The sequence below is a fragment of the Carettochelys insculpta genome, chromosome 16, assembly GCF_033958435.1.
Source record: "Carettochelys insculpta isolate YL-2023 chromosome 16, ASM3395843v1, whole genome shotgun sequence".
Taxonomy (NCBI): Eukaryota; Metazoa; Chordata; order Testudines; family Carettochelyidae; genus Carettochelys; species Carettochelys insculpta.
In genome coordinates this window covers 5,020,948-5,040,582 of record NC_134152.1, presented here as the reverse complement: position 1 = coordinate 5,040,582, position 19,635 = coordinate 5,020,948, and the positions used below count along the sequence as shown (strand labels likewise).

Here is a 19,635-nt window from a genome sequence, read left to right as displayed (position 1 = left end):
GAGCCTTGTCTGGACACCTTTGGCGCAGGGAACAGGTCTTCCCTTCCTGCTAGGAGGTGCTCATCATGCATCAGGGCACACTCAGGCTCCGCCCACCCTGAACGTCAGCCTCTGGAAGAGCTGCACAGCTCCAGCACAGACACAGTTTACAAGTGTGTAAATCATGTCTGCACTAGACAACTGCATTGACGGTACATAGCCTGGATAAATGAGGCTACACGCGGCTGCCTTGATTTCCACTGGGATTTTGTTGTGTGTGTCAGATTGGACCCAAGGACTAAGGATCTCCTTGCAAGAATTCCAACACTAGCTCACTGATTTCCTATAGAAAATCACAGACCTTGCTAAACTAATGAGTGCTCAAACGCCCTTTGGTCAGGCTACACAGAAGGGGCAATTAAATATCACTTGTGTGGTGATAAGTGGAAACTAAGAAGCTATCGCCCCAGGCCTTGGGGACAGTTAAGTGATGTGATCTGAGGGTTTCCCTGGCACTGATTGCAAATACAGAGACTGAGGGGTTGATAGGTTGCAGCTGCATGTGTGAAAAGAAAAACTAGCATAGCCCTGAAGGGATCACAGGCATCTCCTTGGGGCACAGGACTCGCCGGAGAGGCCGACTTGCAGGGTGTGAGCATGGAACAGCTACTATTGTTCCCGCTGCGTTCTGTCCTCTGTAAATAAACTGGATCACCCCAAACAAATACCCAACTCTTCATCATCAGTTTCCCCTCCTAATGGAAACAAGCCCGTAAGATACTGGTTATTGGCTACCCACGTAAAACCAGCCACTGGCTCAGACCATCAAGCCCAGTGCCAGTACCCCAGAGGAAGGAAGAGAACAGGGAATCATCATCGTCCCCCCGTTGCTCATGCCCAGCTTCGGGCAAACAGAGGCTAGGGGCACCATCTGCGCCCATCCTGGCTAACAGGCACCCATGGACCTATCGCCATAAATTTACCCTGCTTTTGTCAAACCCAACTTAAAAGGGGCATCTTGTTTACATGACCAAGACGTGCGTGGCTGCAGGAAGCCAGCCAGACCACCGCACTCACGGTCCACAGCACTGTCCTTGTCCACTATTATCTAAACTCTACTGACCGCTCCTTGTCCAGACTGAGGATCTGGCCAGCCAGCTTACCTGGGACTATAGCAGTGCCAGGAAGGACAGGAGTCCAGGCTGACTGTGACCCCACCACCACATAGGAGTCTCTCTCCTCCTGCTTGGGAAACCCCAGCACAGCTCTGGGATAGCCCCCTGCTAGGTGACCTCCTAGTCCTCTCTCCCCTCCATCACTGTAACCTGCTTCTCCCTGCTCCCCTCTCCCCCTCCAAAATACCTTCCTTGTCCCTCCAGCCACATCAGCACCTGTTGCTTACACCACAACCAGTTCAAGCCCCTGGCCCTTGCAGTGGGAACTGCCCCTCCCAGCACTCTCCCCCTTCTGCTCTCCAGACCCTGACTTGTGCTGTCTCTACGTCTGACACTGCCAAGTGCCTTCCGCCCTCGCTCAGATCCCTCCATGACTCTGTCCTTCCTCCTGTCTCACAGTAGTCCCCAAGGCTCCTGCCGCTCAGCCGCTGCCAAGATCAGCTCCCAAGGGCTGGGGACACGTTTTACCCATGTGTGCAAAGACCATGTCCATTTCCAGAGTGACAATGTGAGGCACGTTCACTCCATGGGGCACTCAGCAGGCTGCTGGGCCATCCCAAAGCACTATGGGGGATTATCAGATGAGCAGGGGAAGCATTTGCCCCGGCCCAGTGAGGAACAAACCAGGGCTCCAGAGCTGAAAGACAGTCTCATCAGTGCTCTGCAGCGCTTGAAAGGTGGCTCAGCCTTTAATGCCCCACAGCAGTAGAGATTTGGGCTGCATAAAGCCAGGAAAACGACCCTCTGGGGGGAGGTCAAGCCCCCATGCCCACATTCGAATCACACAAACATTACCTTCCTTTGGTCCCGATACAGCAGGGCCTGCCTGTGATCACGCAGTCCATGTGAAGGTGGTTGGTATAATTCCCAGCGCTGTTTTTGGTGCAAATCTGGATAACAGCAACAAACAGAATGAGACAGAGGTGGGAGCCCTTCCACCACATGCCCTGTGGGGAGGGTGCTGCAGCCAGGCTCTGAGCCACCTTTGGCCAGGCCCTGGTAGAGGATGGGGCTGGTGCTGTGGCCACATTCTACCTCCAGGTGTGATTTGGCAGGGAAGGAGTGAATGGGGGTGAACCTGTAGGTACTCCTGGCTTTGCAACAGAACAGCCTGACCATAAATAGCTTTTTACCTGCCAGTCGGGTGACCCAGCCGGCCCCCTCCCAGAGATGGGCTCCACAGGCACGGAAGGCCCATGCCTGCTTCCCCCCCCATGACAGCAGTTCCCTCAGCTGATGACGGGGACGCAGCCTTCACACAGTCAGCCCTCGGAGCGCGCACAGCGGCTGGCAACAGGCTGGCTGAGTGCCGTGAATGGGGCCTGGCAGTTTTTCTCCTCCCAAATACCAACCAAATGAAAGGTTCACAACCTCAATCCACTGGAGTCACTGTTCGAAGACTCTCGCCTGGTCAGGCTGTGCTCAAGGCTTCCCCCCAGCCCCCCTCGCCCCCGCATCCTGTGACAGCAATGGGCCAAGTCAGCCCCCAAAGCATCCTGGGACCCTTGCCCCAGTCTTCCCTTTCTATGTCTCTTGGCTCTCCTGGGCCTGCCCCTGATCCGTCACGCACCCACTGCAGACAGTGTGGATGTCTCCGGGGACCCAGCATTCTCACTGACTGGTCAGCAAATCACGTGCAAAGCATCTCTATGGCAACGGAGGTGAAACTGAGCCCATCTCCAGTGCCTCAGTTTCTTGTGAAGCTGGAGTGCAGCCCTGCCCTGCAGCTCTCCCCGCGCCCCCCCCGATTCTAGCAGTGCTCACCGGCCACTTGGTGATGTCATCGGGCCATTCATGGGGATCCATTGACGCTGGCTGCTCACAAACCCTAAGACGACAAAACCCGGTTGATCACCAGGGGAACCACACAGCTCAGAGGTGCAGAATCCCGCTGCTTTCCAGCCCAGCTTGCGCAGTGTCCATAGGATAGGGCGGGGGGCAGGCCAGGGATCGTGCAGGGGCAGTCTCCCCAAGCTGCCATTGGCGGTGTCGTGCCACAAGCACCAAAGCCTCCGTACCAAGCGCGGTTGCCATGGTGCTGTGCTGGGGACAGACTGGCAGTCAGTCACGTGAAGGGCAACACCTCCACTTCCTGGTGCATGAGCCAACCCTACCAAATCCAACCTCTGGGCCAGGTGCCAGCAGCCCCCCAGTGCTCATTTCCCCCCTGCAGGCAGTCGGGGCGCGGCAGGGAAATACATGGCTCCAAGAGAGGGCCCCATGCCCCGCCCCTTACTCCCCTGGCCTTCTGCAGCAGGGCCCCCCCTCCCACCTTGCCCCCGGGCCCGCACTGGCCGTCAGCCCCACTGCAAGGGGTCTTTGAGCAGCACCACCCTGCCCCCCACACCCCTGCTTTGTGCCCCCTTCCTTGCCCCAGCACGCAGGGACACTCCACACCCCCACCACTACCCAGTGACACCCAGTGCCCCTGCCTTGTCCCGGGAACCTCTCACAGCTCCCACCTTGGGGTCACCTTGTCAGGCTCCTTCCTCTGCTCAGGGCCCTGAGCACGCTCCTTCCCCAGCTGTGGATCCCCTCTGCTTGCCTGGCCCATGCCCCAAACAGCCCCTGCTTCCTTGAGAAGCCCCAGGACAACAAGCAGTGCCACCCCACCACCTTGGACTCCTCACACAGACATGGCAGCCCTGGTGGCCACCCGGCTGAGCGAGGCCTGAGCCAGGCAGCGCCTACCTGGGATCCTGGTGACAGACAGATCCAAACTGTCTCTTGGCTCCGGCCAGAGTGGGCGTGCTGGGGTGGTGAGGCCACTTCACCCACGCGGCCAGGGTGGACTGCAGGAGGGAGCAGAGGAAGAACGGCTGATCGTTTCAGAAGCTCTGCTGCAGAGCCAGAGACAATCCACGGGTGGGGTGAGGTGGGCCCACAGTGACAACACGGGATGGGGGATCAAAATGAGAGGGGGTCCCGCTCTGGGTGAGGAGACTTGGGACAACCAGCCTAGATGTAGCCTGACTGTGAGCTCAGCTAAGAAAAGGGAGGGAAAGTGGACAGGCTACTCCAACAAGCCATGGCAACCAGAGATGAGTGGGGAGGGTCTGACAGGGTGGGGGGAAACCGCGTTGAATCAGCTTAACTCCAGGACTGGGTGAAGATTGCATGTGTTGAACAACAGACCTGTGGGACCAGAAGTCAAAGCACCAGAACTGGTGAGGCAGAAACAAGGCCTTTGCTGAACAAAACAAAAAGGCAGCTCAAAGTGATGCCCTGGACACAAAGCTGGTATGAGTTTGCCAGGTCTCAGAACGGCTGATCAGACTGTGGGCTGCACCCGTTTCGGCCACAGCGGGGCTGCAAGCGCATCAGCAGCACCAGGAGCTGCATTTTCTGTCTTTGCGGCTCCTTCCTCCCCCTGCGTCTGTGGTTGCCTTGTGTTGCCTTCCGGGAGAGGGGAATCAGACTTCACAACAGCTTGAGCCCAGCTCAACTGACTTCTCTGTTCCCAAAGGACAGTTGTTCTGTCTCTGACACCGTCCAAGAGTCAGCTTTTCTCCCCAGCTAGAGGAACAAGTGCTTTGAAGTGTACTTTTTCTAAGGTCACAGGATGCAGAGTGGGATGTTTGCTGTGGTATCAAGCAGGCACAGATCTGTCCCCCGAATCCTAGGCCCTGTTGAATACTGGTAATGGGCAGGATCTGGGTCTTGTTAGCACCTCTGACTCCTTGGGCCTGTTTATTCCAGCTACATTAATATGAGCCCCAGGCTGGGAGGCCCCAGAGGTCCACACAACTGGCCAGGGAGGCTGAAGGTGTCAGAGCTGCCAGGCAGGCAGTCCAAGCTGGGAGTCCCATCTGGGCACTGGGGGAAGGGAGGGGAACAGAACTGCGGGTGGGACACTCACCGAGCACTCTTCCTCCGAGGTCTGCACACAGCCCGACTTGTCGTTGCGCACACAGCAGGCCGAGTGCTTCTCCTTCTCTCTCATGGCGCTGATGAAGTTATGCACCTGCTGGTCCTGCCTCATGCAGGGTGAGAACTTCGCCCCCAAGTGGATCAAGGCCTCCTGGGAAGGAGACAGGCCCAGGAACTCAGCCAGGGTCATGCAGGGACAGCTCCATTGGTGGAAGGAGGAGAGCAGGGCTGTCCTTAGGCTTTATGGGTAGGCAGGATTATAAAACCCCAGTGTGCCAAGAGGTTACAACCCCTGGACAAAACCTGCGCGGGGGGCCAGACTGCCCCAAGCCACCTCACCCACTCCACAGCTGTTGAGCAGAGCAAATCCTCCACTGCCTGTGCACAAAGCCAGGTGGGCAGAGCAAACCCACCTGCCCTGACTCACTGCTACGCTCCCCTCCTGGCCCAGCTCAGCTCCTCCACCCACCGCCTTCTGCCAGCTGATTTTTGCAGGGCCAGTGCTGCTCACACCCAACTCGGGGCCGCGGGGAGGAGGAGGAGACAGGTGGCTGGCAGCACAGACACAGGCCTCTTCCCCCTCCTGCACCCCTAATCCCCGCACCCCTTCACTGCTCCTGCTGCCTCACGGTCCAGCGAGGGAAAGTGACCAGGGCGCAGGGAGCCCTGATGTGAGCATAGTGGGGAGGGGAGGGAGTTAAAAGCAGCTAACAAAATCCCAAACCAGCATGGCACCGGCCATGTGCTGCGCCCACAGAGAGGGACCCATTGTGCTGCCTTATCTCTCACGTTCCTCTGTGCTACCAAGGCTGGAATTCAGTGGGTATGAAGTCGGAGCGAATGTAAAAACAGTTTACAATGTTTTACAGATAAAAGCTTGTGCAGGTGTTATTTACAGCACCTAGTCGGACTAGTCTTGCTAGTTCTTCCCCCAGGCAGAGCAGCGCAGAGATTAGGATCAGGACCAGCTGTGCCCCCAAGAGACCAGGTCAACCCTTCAGACTGGACCCGACCCACGTCCCTCCCCAGACCTTGGGCACTGGTGATGGTGGGAGGATGGGGCAGGGGGAACTGAGGGTCTCCCCCAGGGCAGTTGCTCTGTGGGCCCCCCATGAGGAGGCACTCACTGATCAGGGTGTCCATCCACAGGGTGCTGGTGCCATCTCCTGGTCCCACAGGCTCCACATTCACCTACTGGCAGGGACGGGGCTGGGGAGGGCCCATGGGGCAGGGGTAGCTACATGCACCTCCACTAGCTCTGCCTTAGACCCAACGGGGCCCCGTCAAACAAGGGGGGGTGCCATGAGGGAGCCCTTCTATCTGCGGCAGGTGTCAGCCAGAACTTGCCTCCCAGCCACCCCTTGCACCACCAAGTGGTACGAACCTCTCTGGAGGGAGGCGGTGGGGTTGGAGCACCCACCAAAGCTCCCCTCTACTCCAGCCTGGACAAGAGGAGCAGGGTGGGGCAGACGGGAAGGACAGGGACAACAGCCCAGCACACCTCCCTCCCGCGCCAGAGCAGCCCCAGGCGCACGCAGCACATGGCTGCCCCCCACTCTCTGGTGCCCCACACAGCCCCGTGTTTTGCGTATGCGCAGGGACGACCCCCAGGGAGAGGCTCCGCAGCAGCTGCCTCTTGACAGGCCATGCCCAGGTGAGCGGTGCGCACAAGTACCAATAGTCACACACAATACGATCCCAGACAAGCTCTGGGCAAGGCCCCCTTGTACTGGTGCCAGGGCAGGGCTGGAGGGGAATGCACCAGCTAGGGCAGCCACCCCTCTTGCCCTGACCCCTACGGGGCTTGACATGTCCCAGACTGTGCCTCACGGCGGAGAGCCGGATCTACAGCAGGGCATTCCCCTGGCCAAGCTGTGCAGGCCAGGCCAGGCCAGGGCAGGGCAGGGCAGCAGTGCGTGGTGTCACCCCCCACTGGGGAAACACACGCGGAATGGGCCCATTTCCCAGGGCACCCAACACAGGCAGTGCCCCACCAATGGGACCCTGCAAAGCTCGGTTGGGCTGGGCTAGAGTAGGGAGCGTATCAGAGCTTGAATGGCCAGTCATGGGAACTCAGCATGACGGGACACACCGTGGCTGGGCAGGCCCTTCTGCCAGGCTCACTACCCCCGTGTGGTAACAGCACAGCTGCTGCGCCCCTCAGATGAAGGTGTGGATGGATTCTCTGCCCCAGGGCCCGATCCAAGCCGGCAGGACTCACCGAGCTGGGGCCAATCCAGAAGTTTTCTTGTTGAACGTATTTGACGTTTTCATAAACCCCCCTGTTCCTCAGAACCTGCAAGACAAGAAAGCGCCAGCCTCCTCTGAGCCACAGGCCTAGCGGTGGGCACCACACGGGGCAGGAGCAGTGAGAAGTAGGGGTACTCATTGGGGAAAAGCCGTGGAAAGTTGTAATGCCCAGGAGCAGAGGAAGCCCTGCTACCAGGTCATCAGGCTCCGGGTTCCGTTAATCCAGGACTTTCACAGGCTGACATTGGCTTCTCAACTGTTCTCCAGAGCTTCAGCTTTCGCTGACAGCTCCCTTCTTCTTCAGCTGTTCTGGGGGTGAGAAAGACCCCTAGAACTCATGCCCCGCATACAACAGGCACAGCGACGTTGGCCTGAGCCCTAACCCAGAGCTGTGTCCGAGCCCCTTTGTTTCACTTCATCAACACACAGCAGGCTACAGGAGGTGGGTGGGGGTGTATTCTCTCCCCTTGGGAGGAGCAGGATCCTGGGGCGGGATGGAATGCTGCAGCTGCAAGGATGGGGGTTGGGATTTTCATGGAAATCCTACATCTGTGCCACTAAAAATAAATGTTTCTCTGCTGTGAACGCCCTTCTGGGGAGAGCGCTACTCTGTGTTCACTGGGGCCAAAGGAGGCTCAAGCTGAAAGGGACATGCGGGAGCCGGTGCCAGGAAACTAGTACGAACAGTTTGAACACAGCCTACAAATCTAGCCCAGAATCTCTCAACTCTGCAACGTGTGAGCCCAGGAACCCTGGCCAAATCCCAGCAGTGTCACAGATCCCAGTCTGGGGTTCCACTCAGACACCCTCCTTCCAGGCAGTGCTGCAAAGGTCCTAGAGGCTATTGACAGGTGCAGATGTTACCAGCCTGTCTCCCATCACGCAGTGCTAAGGGCAGACAGCCAAAGACAAGCCCAACAAGCAGGTTTGTCTGTCCAAGCAACGTGCTGCCCCTGAATGGCAGCCAGGCCTCTCTGTACAGCCGGGAATTTACAAGGCTTCAGGTATGTAAGTGAACGTTTGAGCACACGGGCAGGTGCAGAAGCCTTTAGGTGTACGTGCCAGCCCCTCAGGTGAGCACACCTGGCTTCCAGCTATTGACCTTTATCAGGAAACACACTGGGGAGGGGTGAGGGACTCTGGCAATACGCAACCGCTGAGAAACAAATCTCACTTCACACCGATCGGCAGAGGATCTACTCACTGAATCTACGGTTTCGTGCTGAGAAAACCCCACGGGGGCAATGCCATAAATACACACAGCCAGGATGGTGATGAGCGAATGCACAAAAGTGACCCAATAGGTGAAGAAAGGCCTAGATGGAGATGGAGAGAATCACAGATCAAAGCCAAGATCAAGATCATAGTAATACTTTCTGGGGTGTTTTGGCTCAGGCAGCACAAGAACATCGCCCCCCCCGCTTAGTCACAGGGGCTTCAGTCTGCAAGGAGCTCTGCCATGCTCTGTAATGCCAGGGTCCCAAGCACAGGTGGGCAATGGTCTTTGCAGGTGTTCATTAGCACAAAGGACCAGGCACAGGATAAGGCTGGAGTAAATGGTTTGGAGGGAGTGAGGATTACGATCCAGGGTCACACCCCACTGTAGTCATGTCAGACACAAAAAACATTGATGAAGCTGTCAGGCCTGAAGCCTAAGTTCATTTTATGACTGAAATAAATCATTATGAAGGAGGCAAAAGGAGACGTCCCAATTTCCCCACCAGTCCAGTTCGTAAGACAGCTTGGTCTATGAGGACGATCCCCATTGTGATCCACCAGCAGATGTGCAGGGCAGCCAAAGCCATGATGGCATCAGGGTGCCCAGCAGAACTGTCCCCCGGGGGAGCAGGGAAATGTGCCAAGTCCAGGTGTTCAAGGAATACAAACAATTCCCACTGCAGGATACAAGTCTCATGGGACAAGTGTCTCTCTCTCTCTCTCTCTCTCTCTCTCTCTCTCTCTCTGCATCCCACCCTGCAGAGGGCAGTGGTACCCACCCGCTAACCAGCTCCCTGCAGCCTCTCCCAGCATCCCCGGCAGCAAAGGGGCTGGCCCCTCTCACCTGTGGTCATCCATGTCCTCAATCTGCCGTTTCACATAGCTGTCTATGCGCTTGCGGTAGGTGCGGTTGGTCAGCTTCCCCACCATGCCCAGCCCGTAAGGCCTCTTCTCCTTGGCAAAGAGCTTTCTGACCGGCACGGCGATGCGCTGGCCACGTCGCTGCAGGCTCACGCTCACCACTTCCTGGCGTAAGCGGACCTTGGGCTGGGGTGGGGTCCCTTCCTTCTGCTTCCTCCAGCCTCGTTCCAAGGGGCTGCAACACCAAGCGGGACAGCAATGCTTTGCTGCTGCAGAGCATGCAGGGAGCAAAGACCATTCCCTGGGCTATGCAGTCAGAGAGGGGGACAGGAGGGCATAGTGAGGCGCTGGGGTGCTCCTTCCTGCCTCAGCCACTAGCTCCTTGGAAGGACAGCTGGGGGAGTCAATCAAGCTGCACTGTCAGGTGATGGCTTGAGGCAGCAACAGGCAGCAGGTAACTAAGCACTTGGCGCACAGCCCGCAGACCCACCTAACAGAGTCCCAGTGCTCAGACGGTCTCTGGGGAGAAAGGAGCCAGGGTACTGTAAGACTGCCCAGGAAAGCCCTTTCCCCCACTCCCATCTCAACACTGCCTGCCCCACCCCCCATTCCCCACCCTGTCTTCCTGCTGCCCCTCCCAATGCTTTGTCCCCTGCACCACCCACCCCATCTCCTGCCCGCCCCCCCAACACCTCAACCCCTGCACCATCAGCCCACTTCTGTCGCCCTGCCTCCACTACCTCCCAAACACCCCATCCCCAGCTCCCCAACCTTTGCCCCAGCCCCACGCACACATAGTCCCAGCCTCAATGCCTCCACCTCCCACATGCCCTATTCTCTGCATCACTCACCTCTCTGACTCTGTCCCTGCACTGCTCCCCCAAACTTCACACCTCCCCCCAGCACTGCCCGACACAGTTTTTAACACCCCCATTTGTTTTAAATGTCTGGTGGTTTGGTGTGGGGGCAGGTGACATACGACATGCATGTTGGCAGCCGGATCCAAATACAAACAACTGTTCTGTTTGGGCAACCAAAGTAACTAACTTAAAATCAGAACAGCCTAAAATCCACCTCCCGTTCTGCCTGGCACAGCCCATTTCACACCCCCTGCTCTGCACGCTGCATGGCACAGCCAGGGCCGTGCACTTCACTCCACCTGCTGGCTGCACAAGACACCGCTGTGGTGTTCCACGTCTTGCACCATTGCCTGTGGGAACGCTGCATCCCATGACCTCACATCCATCTTTTTGACATGCTGTGCCAAGTACCCGGGGATTTACAGGGCTCACATCACACACGGCAGGAGTTACTTAGCTTGTTGTAAGTGGAGTTCTACAAGAGGGGTGGGTCTTTCCCCCACCCCTCCAAGCTATACGCCACTGTCGGTAGAGTACACCTTTGGCGGCTCACTGTGCTGAGACAGCAGCTCGTTAGACCTGACAAACTCACATCATCTAAAACACTGTTGTTACAATCAGGTGGCCTGCGAGGTATCATTGAGAACAAAGAACTCCTTAGCATTCCTGCATAATGACTGGACAGGATGCAAAACAATAAGTGCTAGCATTATAGTCTTAGAATGTGTTTGGCAAGCAATGCAGGAGCACTTCGCCTGAGAGGCTGGAATGTGTATTTGCTTTTCTGACTGGCCTGGTGGAGAGGCAGAGACAATGAAGGTCCATTTCAACATTAGGCACACAAAGCCCTCAAACGAGCTAGGCAGGGAGGTAACAGAACGGCCTCTACACAAGAGCAGGAGAGAGAAAACTGGGTTTGGGTTTTACTTTTCAAAGAATGTGCTGCAAAGGTTTATGGGTGCACGAAGACAGGGAGCTGAACCTCAAATGATAAGCAACTGAATCAACTGACTGTATGCAACATCAAGGTATTATAACAGTGTGCAAAGTGAATAGTACCAGAGAGATAGCCATGCTAATCTACATACTATCAAAACAAAAAAGCAGTCCAGTAGCACTTTAAAGACTAACAAAATAATTTATTAAGTGATGAGCTTTCGTGGGACAGACCCACTTCTTCAGGTCATAGCCATACCAGAACAGACTCAATATTACTCAATCAGACTCAATATTGAGTCTGTTCTGGTAAGGCTATGACCTGAAGAAGTGGGTCTGCCCCACAAAAGCTCATCACCTAATAAATTGTTAGTCTTTAAAGTGCTACTGGACTGCTTTTTTTGCTTTGATAGTGCGCAAAGTGGGATCTTTTAGGAAAGCCTATGGCACTGGTGATTAAAAGCACTGTGAAATATCTGTATTAATCCAGTATAGAAATTCTGCATGCTCACTGGTGTTATGCTTTACTGTCTGGGACCAAACAAAGGGATAAACAAGTCTCTCCCAGACAGAGGAAAGGCAGCAATCTGCCTATCTGCAACAAAATTAAACAGCCTGTGATCTAAAACAATGGAAGCTGCATTTACATAGAAGTCAGCAGTGCCATAGGAAGCCCTCCAGAAGGAAAGAACTTGGTCATCCTGCCTGTGGCATGTAGCCTATCAGAGGACTGACAAACAGCTACTGTGACTCCAATTCTTTAAAAAAAGGTCCCAGAGGAGATCCTGGCAATTACAGGCCAGCAAACAATTTAAGTAGCATGCAAAACATGATTAAAACTGCCATAAAGAGAATTATCAGACATACAGATAAACAATCTTTAGGGGAAGAGACAACATGTTTTTTGAAAAGGAAAATCTTGCCTCATCCATCAAAATGGAGTCTCATATTCTCACTGGAAAGGTGATAAACTCCCAGGGCTACTTCCACCATCTGAGTCATCGCCGGTGACATTCTCAAGAATGTGATAAGGGAAAGCACAAAGAGATGGATTGTGAACAGCAGAATCAGGAAAGGATCTTTCCGCGTGTCTGCTGTGCATGCACACCCTGATGAACTGTTAAGAGAGAAGAACAAAACTGCCCTCTGCTAGTCACTCGGAGTCTTTCTGACTGATTAGGGAACAAAGGGAAAGGACACACTTGAATTGCCTAGTAACAGAGAGAAAGCCGTGCTAGTCTATATACTATCAAAACAAAAAAAACCCGTCCAGTAGCACATGATGGCATATATGATGTTAGTTGAGGAACATGGGAATGTGCCTGTGATTCTGTGAATAACCTGCTTAGGTCCAATGATGGTATCTTCAGAATAGATATGTGGACAAAGTTGGCAATGGGCCTTGTTGCAAGGAAAAGTTCCAGGATTGGTGTTCCTGCGGTACAAACTGTGGTTGTGGGTGAGAATCCTCATAAGGTTGGGAGGCTGTCTGTAGGAGAGAACTGGCCTGTCACCTAGGGCCTTCTGGAGTGTGGCATCCTGATTAAGGATAGGTTGTAGGTGTTTAGTAATGCGTTGCAGTGCTTTGAGCTGGGTGGTGTTATTTCATTAGTCTTTAAAGTGCTATTAGACTGCTTTTTTGTTTTGAATTCCCTAGCTAGGGTGAAGTACCAGTTACTATCAAGAACAGGCACAAGAGTGAAATGCCTGCAAGCTGCATGGAAACTTTCTAAAAACACCATAACAGATGTTTAAACTATACACATACCCTCAAGTTTTGTTTTGTGTGTGTTTTTTTAAAGGGAAGACCACCCAAAATACCATGATGCCTAAACAGAGTAGAAGAAGTAGTTAAACACAAAAAGACATCTTTTAAAAACTAGAAGTCAAATAATACTGAGGAAAACAGAAAGGAGCATGAACTCTGGCAAGTGTAAAACTATAATTAGACAGCACCACTCCCCCCAAAAAATAGAACCAACTAGCAAAAGATAAAAACAAACATTGTTGCTAGTTTCTGGAAATACATCAGAGGCAGGAAGCTTGCTGCATAATTAGGGGGGCCACTGGTTGACTGAACTGCTAATGAAGCATTCAAAAGAGACAAAGCTGTTGTGAAGAAGCAAAATGTAGTTTCTACATTGGTCTACACAGCAAAAGAGTGTGAGGAAAATTCCCACATGGGCTGTTCTTTTTAGGTGACAAATCTTAGAAACTGTCTCTGACCGAGGTATCAATAGAGGTAGTTACAAAATAAACTGATACATTATAAAAAGTCAGCAGGTCAGAGGATATTCACCAAGGAGTTCTGAAGGAACTCCAATATGAAATTCTAGAACGACTAACTATGGTACATAAGCTATCACTTAAGTCAGCCTCTGCACGAGATGACTGATGTATAGCTAACATAACCCCAGTTTTTTAAATGCTCCTGAGGTGACCCTGATAATAACAGACCAGTAAGCCTAACTTCAATACCACGCAAATAGGTTGAAACTATAGTAAAGAACAGAATGATCAGAAAATTAGATGAATGTGGTACATTGGGGAGAGTCAATCTGGCTCGAAAACTGCGGCTTGCTCACCTATACAATTCTTTGAGGTGGTCAACAAACATGGACAATGGCGACTGAGTGCATACAGTATACTTGGACTTTCAGAAAGCCTTTGACAAGGCCCTGAACAAAGGCTTTTAACTAAAGCAAGCTGTCACGGAATAAGAGGTAAGGCCCTCTCATGAAATAAACACAAGTTAAGACAGGAAAAGTGGTAGAAATAAATGGTCCGTATTCACTGTGGAGAGAGATGAATAGCAAGATCCTCCAGGGACCAGTGCTGTCCAACATATTCATAAATTATTTAGGGTGGAAAAAAAAAAAGAGATAAACATGAGGTGGCAAAGTTTGAAGATTACACAAAACTACTCAAGATAGTTACATTCAGAGTTGACTGTGAAGAGCTACAAGAGGAGCTCACAAAAGTAGGTGACAGGGCAACAAAATGGAAGGTGAAATCCAATGTTGATAAATCTAAAGTAATGTGCAGTGGAAAACATGATTCCAAGTAGATGTACAAAATGATGGGGTCTCAATTAACTCTTACCACTCAAGATCTTGAAGTTACTGTAGATACTTCATAAAAACATCCACCCAACCTGCGGTGGCAGTCAAAAAAAAGCTTCCAGACTGGCCACGTGGTCTGACCCAGTAGGGCCATTTTGATGTTCTTATGTTTAAAAGGAAACTAAAGACTCCTCGAGGCTCCATCCCTGCAGCAGCAGCATCTCCAGGAACCAGGTCATCAAGCATAATGTCACCCATCATGCTGCTCCATGTGATTAAGCAGTGGATATAATAGGAGAGGCCCTTCTATCTACTAGTCTCCCTGACAATACCCAAGGTGGCTGATACTCACACACTGCAGTTTAGCCACACGAGTGCTGAGTGAGCAGAACTACCCATTTAAATGGATCTTCATTTTCCCTTAAAAATGACACAGCATCATAAAGGGAAGTGTAAGTGGTCAAATCTCAAGGCTTTGGTGGAGGGTCCCACCTTCATCTTCCTGTTATACTAACTGGTGGCAAGTTAGCAGCGTTTGCTCCTCCTCTGCACCTAGCAACCAACTGCTTTCTGAAGCTGTAGGCTACTACTTAGGTAAGTAAGCAGATTTCAGGTCTGGGATGAACAGAGGGTGTCACACAGGCTGTACCATGGCCCTGGGGATTCTCCTCCCAAACAGGTCCGGAGACCAGCCCCACGGTCTCTCCTTTCTTCGACAAGAGGGCTGGCATTTGGCACTACGCAACAATCCGCGCAGTCGGAGGATCTGGGCTTGCACAGAACTGAACTGACACAGCTGAGCAAAGGTATCCATCACTGCACAAGTCAGGCCTGTGCAGCAGCAGAGACCCTGGCTGCTCTGGGCTTGTCTTCACCATGAGCCAGGCTACGGCCTTTCAAACTCATGCTGTGGACTCTCTTTCCCTTCCAACACTGGGAACCATGGGTTAGATTCTGCCAACTGTCAGGAAGCTACTCACAGCATCAGGTGACTTCTTTCCAGTTCATTTTTGTCTAAGGCACCTCCTGTGAGATCCGCCTGCTCCTGGGGTTTCACCTCAGAGTCCTTGATCGCCGCTTCAGAGGGCGATTCAAACACTTCATCGGGGTATGTAGAGAGCTCCTCCTGGAGGACTCCTTCCTGGGCAAAGAAATATAAGTCCTGTCAAAGGCATTCCCGTGACTTTTTAGAGCAAAGTGACTCAACAGGCAACTCTGGTTTTCTTACAGCTTTTGCTACTGGGACCAAACCAGCACTGCTCCCCTTACCCGAGCAAAAAATGATGTGTCCAACTCATCTGGGAAATCCACCGTGTCCTCCTCTAAGAAACTAGCTGGGGTGAAGCTGCGCCGCTGAGCCCTCCTCAGGGTACCGTCCTTCACAGAGCGGCCCTGGAAGAGAAGGGAACAGCATTCAGTCACAGAGAAATCTGACCCCCCCTGCCCCCCACACACACTTAAGAGTTGGGAAGACTCTGCTTCTTTGGGTGCTTAGGTGTGTCAGGGAGCTGCCAGTTACCAGATTGAGTGCAGATGATCCCCCTGCCACCTGACAACCTTCTCCTGAGACTTGTGAATCCCTCATCAGTATGTCCAAGATGGCAGCGGTAACCCTTTCAGCTGAGTAAAACGGTGCTTTCTGCACTATATGTATGCTCTGACTGTGCTTCTTACAAAGGGCCATCACCCAGTCACAGCTAAGCTTTTCCAAACTTCTCATCCAATCTGAGCCGGGATCACATACAATGAACCAAATTTTGTAGAGAACACTGGAGCCTGGTTTCTGTCTATCTTGAAGCACTCAGGCAGGGTTTTGTGCAGCCTACAAGTATCTGCTCTACTCCAATTCCTTCTAGCCACAGGCAGCAAGCAAAGCATACTTCTAGTCAGAATGGTGACTCCCCCAAATGACATAATGGAGTCCCATTTTTTAATCTCCTCCCCCCTCAGGAATATCAAAAGGTGCCTTCACCAGAGACCACCCCCACCCTTCCCGCACAGGAGTCTCCCTCATTCAGACAGTACCTTCACCAGCGCTGCTGCCGCTCGGAAACTCATTTTGGCCACTGATTCCCGTTTCCGCCGCCGCGGTAAGCGGTTGAACCCAGACCGAGAGCTAGTGAAGGAGCACAGCGATGTGGCTCCAGGAGTGATCGGTGTGTGGGGGATGCTGTAGCCATCATTATCGTCAGGCATGCGAAACGCTCGGCCTCGTGCCAAAGGGTCTACAATCTGCAATCGAAGAGAGGCCCTCAGTTACGAGCGAAGTCAGAAAGAGCTCTCGGGCAAGGAGCTTCATTTTTTGCACCACCTGCTCCCCACAGACATAAAGAAATATAGCAACTGCCAGACTGAATCAGACCAGGGCTCCCTCAAGCCCAGTATTCTGTCTCTGACAACTGCCAGCACATGATGTTTCAGAGGAAGGGCTGGGATAATCTACACCCCACAAAGGTCACCTCCTGAGCCCTGAACACGAGATTTACGTCCCTTCCATGTACTTATCATAACAGCACTCAATAATGTTCACGTTACCCATGTAAGTGTCCAGTCCTCCTTTGACTCCTCTGAAATTCTTAACCTCATCATCTTCATGTGGCAGTGAATTCCACAGTTTAATTATCTGTTGTGTGAAGGAGAGGTTTGCTAAGCCCTCCATCGTTCTTTGGCTTCTTTCAGAGATTCCAAGGCCAGATGGAATCACTGTGATCATGTAATAAGATCTCCTGCAGAACACAGGCCGGAGAACTTACCCAAAACAATCCTGAGAGTAAATTGCTTCTCTTAGACCCCCTCTAGCTCCTTAATAGCTTTCTGAGGTGGAGTGACCACTACCACACACACTATCGAGATGGGCTGTACCACTGATTTACACAATGCATAATAATGTTTACCTTAAGATCGTCCATCCGCTATCCTAACCTCTTGTTTGCTTTCTGGACCACAGCAGAGCAGAGGTTTTTACTGAGCTGTCCACTGTGATGCCCTGGTCCTTTTTGTGATTTAACACAGCTAACTTAGAATCTTGCAAGCTGTGTAAATAGTTCACATTTTCTCCTCCAATGTGTATTACTTTGCACATATTAGCACTCAAAGTAATCTACTGTGCTGCTTCCCAGTCATCCAGCTTAGTTAGGTCTGGGAAATTCCTCCATTGCTAAGCAGCAGTACACAAACAAACACCTTTCTGGTCATCACTGCCCTTCCTTAGAGATGACAATTTTTTTCAAAATTTCTCTCTCATCAAAAAACTGTGGTTTTGTTGAACATGGATTTTTTTTGGTAGAAAAATTGCATCTTTAATAATATTCAATTTTTCTATGATGAATTTTGAAACTACAAGTTCTGTTTTGTTTAGTTTTAAATTGAATTTTTCTTTTCATTTTGGATTTTTGGAAAAAATGGGGGCGGGGGGGGCTTTCACTTCTTTGTGCTTGTTTGAATACTTTTCCCACATTTTTCTCCACCCAAACATGGCTTCAGTAGGAATATCCAAGATAGATAAGTAGAGCCTGTGTGTTCATATGACTGGGGACCAGTTTTTGAAAATGTAACTCTGCCGCACTCTGGGTTGACATACACCCACCCAATTAGAAATTTTAGAACAAACAAGTCCATTGGTGGGTTAAGTAGAATGCCGTTTTCCCCTGCTATGTGGTGTGACCCTACACAGGCTCTGAAAGGGTTAAACGAGGGCCTCAGAGGCCAATTACGTTACCTAACAGCATCTGAGGGCAAAGGATGGGGGTGAAGAGAGAACCAGGTTTAATCTGAGACAAAGCCCAGCTTGGGTGGAGGTGGGTAGTGATTATAAAGACAGGACACTGAGAGAAGAAAGAGGAGGGGAAGAGAAACCCCATGGAGAGAGTTGGCCCTGGGGTCCTCTCCTTAGTGGTGAAGTCTGGTCAGAGGTCAGGAGACAAAGCAGTCACTGGAAATCCAGCAGTCCCAGTGGCAAACCCTAGTCAAAGGGCACAATGGAAACTACCAGGAGAGAGCCATGAGAGGCGTTCATTGAGGAGACAGATCAGTCCTAAAGAGGGCAGACACTGGTCTGAGCCTGTGCTTTTAGTTTCAAATTGTTATTAGAGGGCTCACGGGAGGGCATAAGAGCACCAGCTTGACAGAGTGATGAACCTAGACAGGTTACTGGGGAGAAGCCCTGGGAAAGGTTTAACTGGAAACAGCTCAGAGTAGCTCTTGGCTGCTAATTACAGGTTCCCTGGGCCAGAACTGGATATAGTGGTAGGGGCCAGATTCCCCACCAGCCAGCATGGAAGATGGCATGAAACCCCCAGCAAAAAAAAAAAAAAAAGACATTAACAACAGAGCCAGGGAGGACACAAGGCCCAGAAGATCTGATACAAGGTCTTGGACTTGGCTGGATTTTTCCAGCACTCTGTCAGAGGTAAACTAAATTATGGCACGCCCAAAGAGGCAAGTTATAAGAAGAGAGATCACTGCAGCACCAAAATGACAGGCGGCAAGGGGTGCCAGAAGGGGAGAACGACACTGCACCAGTGTTCCCCGAAAGCTGTGTGCTTGAGCAGCGCTCAGGAGAGATTCCAGGGTGTCTCAGCTGATGAGTAGAGTGCCGACAGCTAGGTTTTTGTTTCCACCAGTGGTGAACATTCACACATGCCTCAGTGTACGTAAAACAATCCACTCTACACATGGATGGAAAAATCCAGACGAGTGGAAAAGATTAGAGGGCACATTGCAGTACACTGCGCTTAACCTCAAGGAGGAGCTCTAGCAACGAGCCAGCCCCACATTCACAAATTTTGCACTCAAAACTTCAGATATTTCTCATCCAATGCAGATAATTTCCCAAATAAGCAACTGAGTCAATCATTTCCTACAAATTTTCAATTTTTTAACACTTGCCAAGTGACTTCCTGCTCTCCCCACCCCTGCCCCGACATTACTTGTTTACAAAATAGAAAACAATAAACATACTGATTAATTCTTCAAACTCATTTACCATTTTGGATAGCAATTTTGCAACCTTCTCTGTAGCGTGTCAATTTCTCAGCCAGTTCTACTGATAACCCTCCTGGACACCACACATTTGTGAAGTTACAGGCCCCAGAAACATCACATTACTCTTCAACAAGGCCATAAATGAGGATTTCACTCTGTCCAACACAATGGGAACAAACTGATTCTGACAAGGGCAGCAAATTCTATGCATTCACCTAATCAAAAGGCTGATGAAATACAATCCACAGCAGATTTGCAAGTTCTGTCAATATAGCATATAAATGATCATTATTAGCCCAGTAGTTACGGCCTAAAAAATGTTACAGGCTCTACTGGATGCGCTCATACTAACAGCTCAACAGCCAACAGCACAACATAGCAGGTCTCTTTCCAGTGTTACATATGGAAGCTATAAACTGCAACAGCTACAGCTGAGAGGCA

The 19,635-nt window shown here is 51.7% G+C and overlaps 1 protein-coding gene across 10 annotated transcripts in view; it reads right to left on the bottom strand.

Annotated features, from left to right (window-relative positions):
• Nucleotides 1-19,635, bottom strand: part of RHBDF1 (rhomboid 5 homolog 1) — a 77,561-nt gene that overhangs the window by 3,969 nt on the left and 53,957 nt on the right. For all 10 annotated transcript variants that reach the window (XM_075010386.1, XM_075010392.1, XM_075010393.1 and 7 more), the window contains 10 exons: nt 16,237-16,443; nt 15,481-15,603; nt 15,192-15,352; nt 9,337-9,588; nt 8,479-8,590; nt 7,246-7,320; nt 5,014-5,175; nt 3,846-3,946; nt 2,919-2,982; nt 1,950-2,044 (listed from right to left, as the gene is read on the bottom strand). In XM_075010386.1, coding sequence (XP_074866487.1) covers nt 1,950-2,044; nt 2,919-2,982; nt 3,846-3,946; nt 5,014-5,175; nt 7,246-7,320; nt 8,479-8,590; nt 9,337-9,588; nt 15,192-15,352; nt 15,481-15,603; nt 16,237-16,443 — 1,352 coding nt within the window. The remainder of the gene's footprint in view (nt 1-1,949; nt 2,045-2,918; nt 2,983-3,845; nt 3,947-5,013; nt 5,176-7,245; nt 7,321-8,478; nt 8,591-9,336; nt 9,589-15,191; nt 15,353-15,480; nt 15,604-16,236; nt 16,444-19,635) is intronic.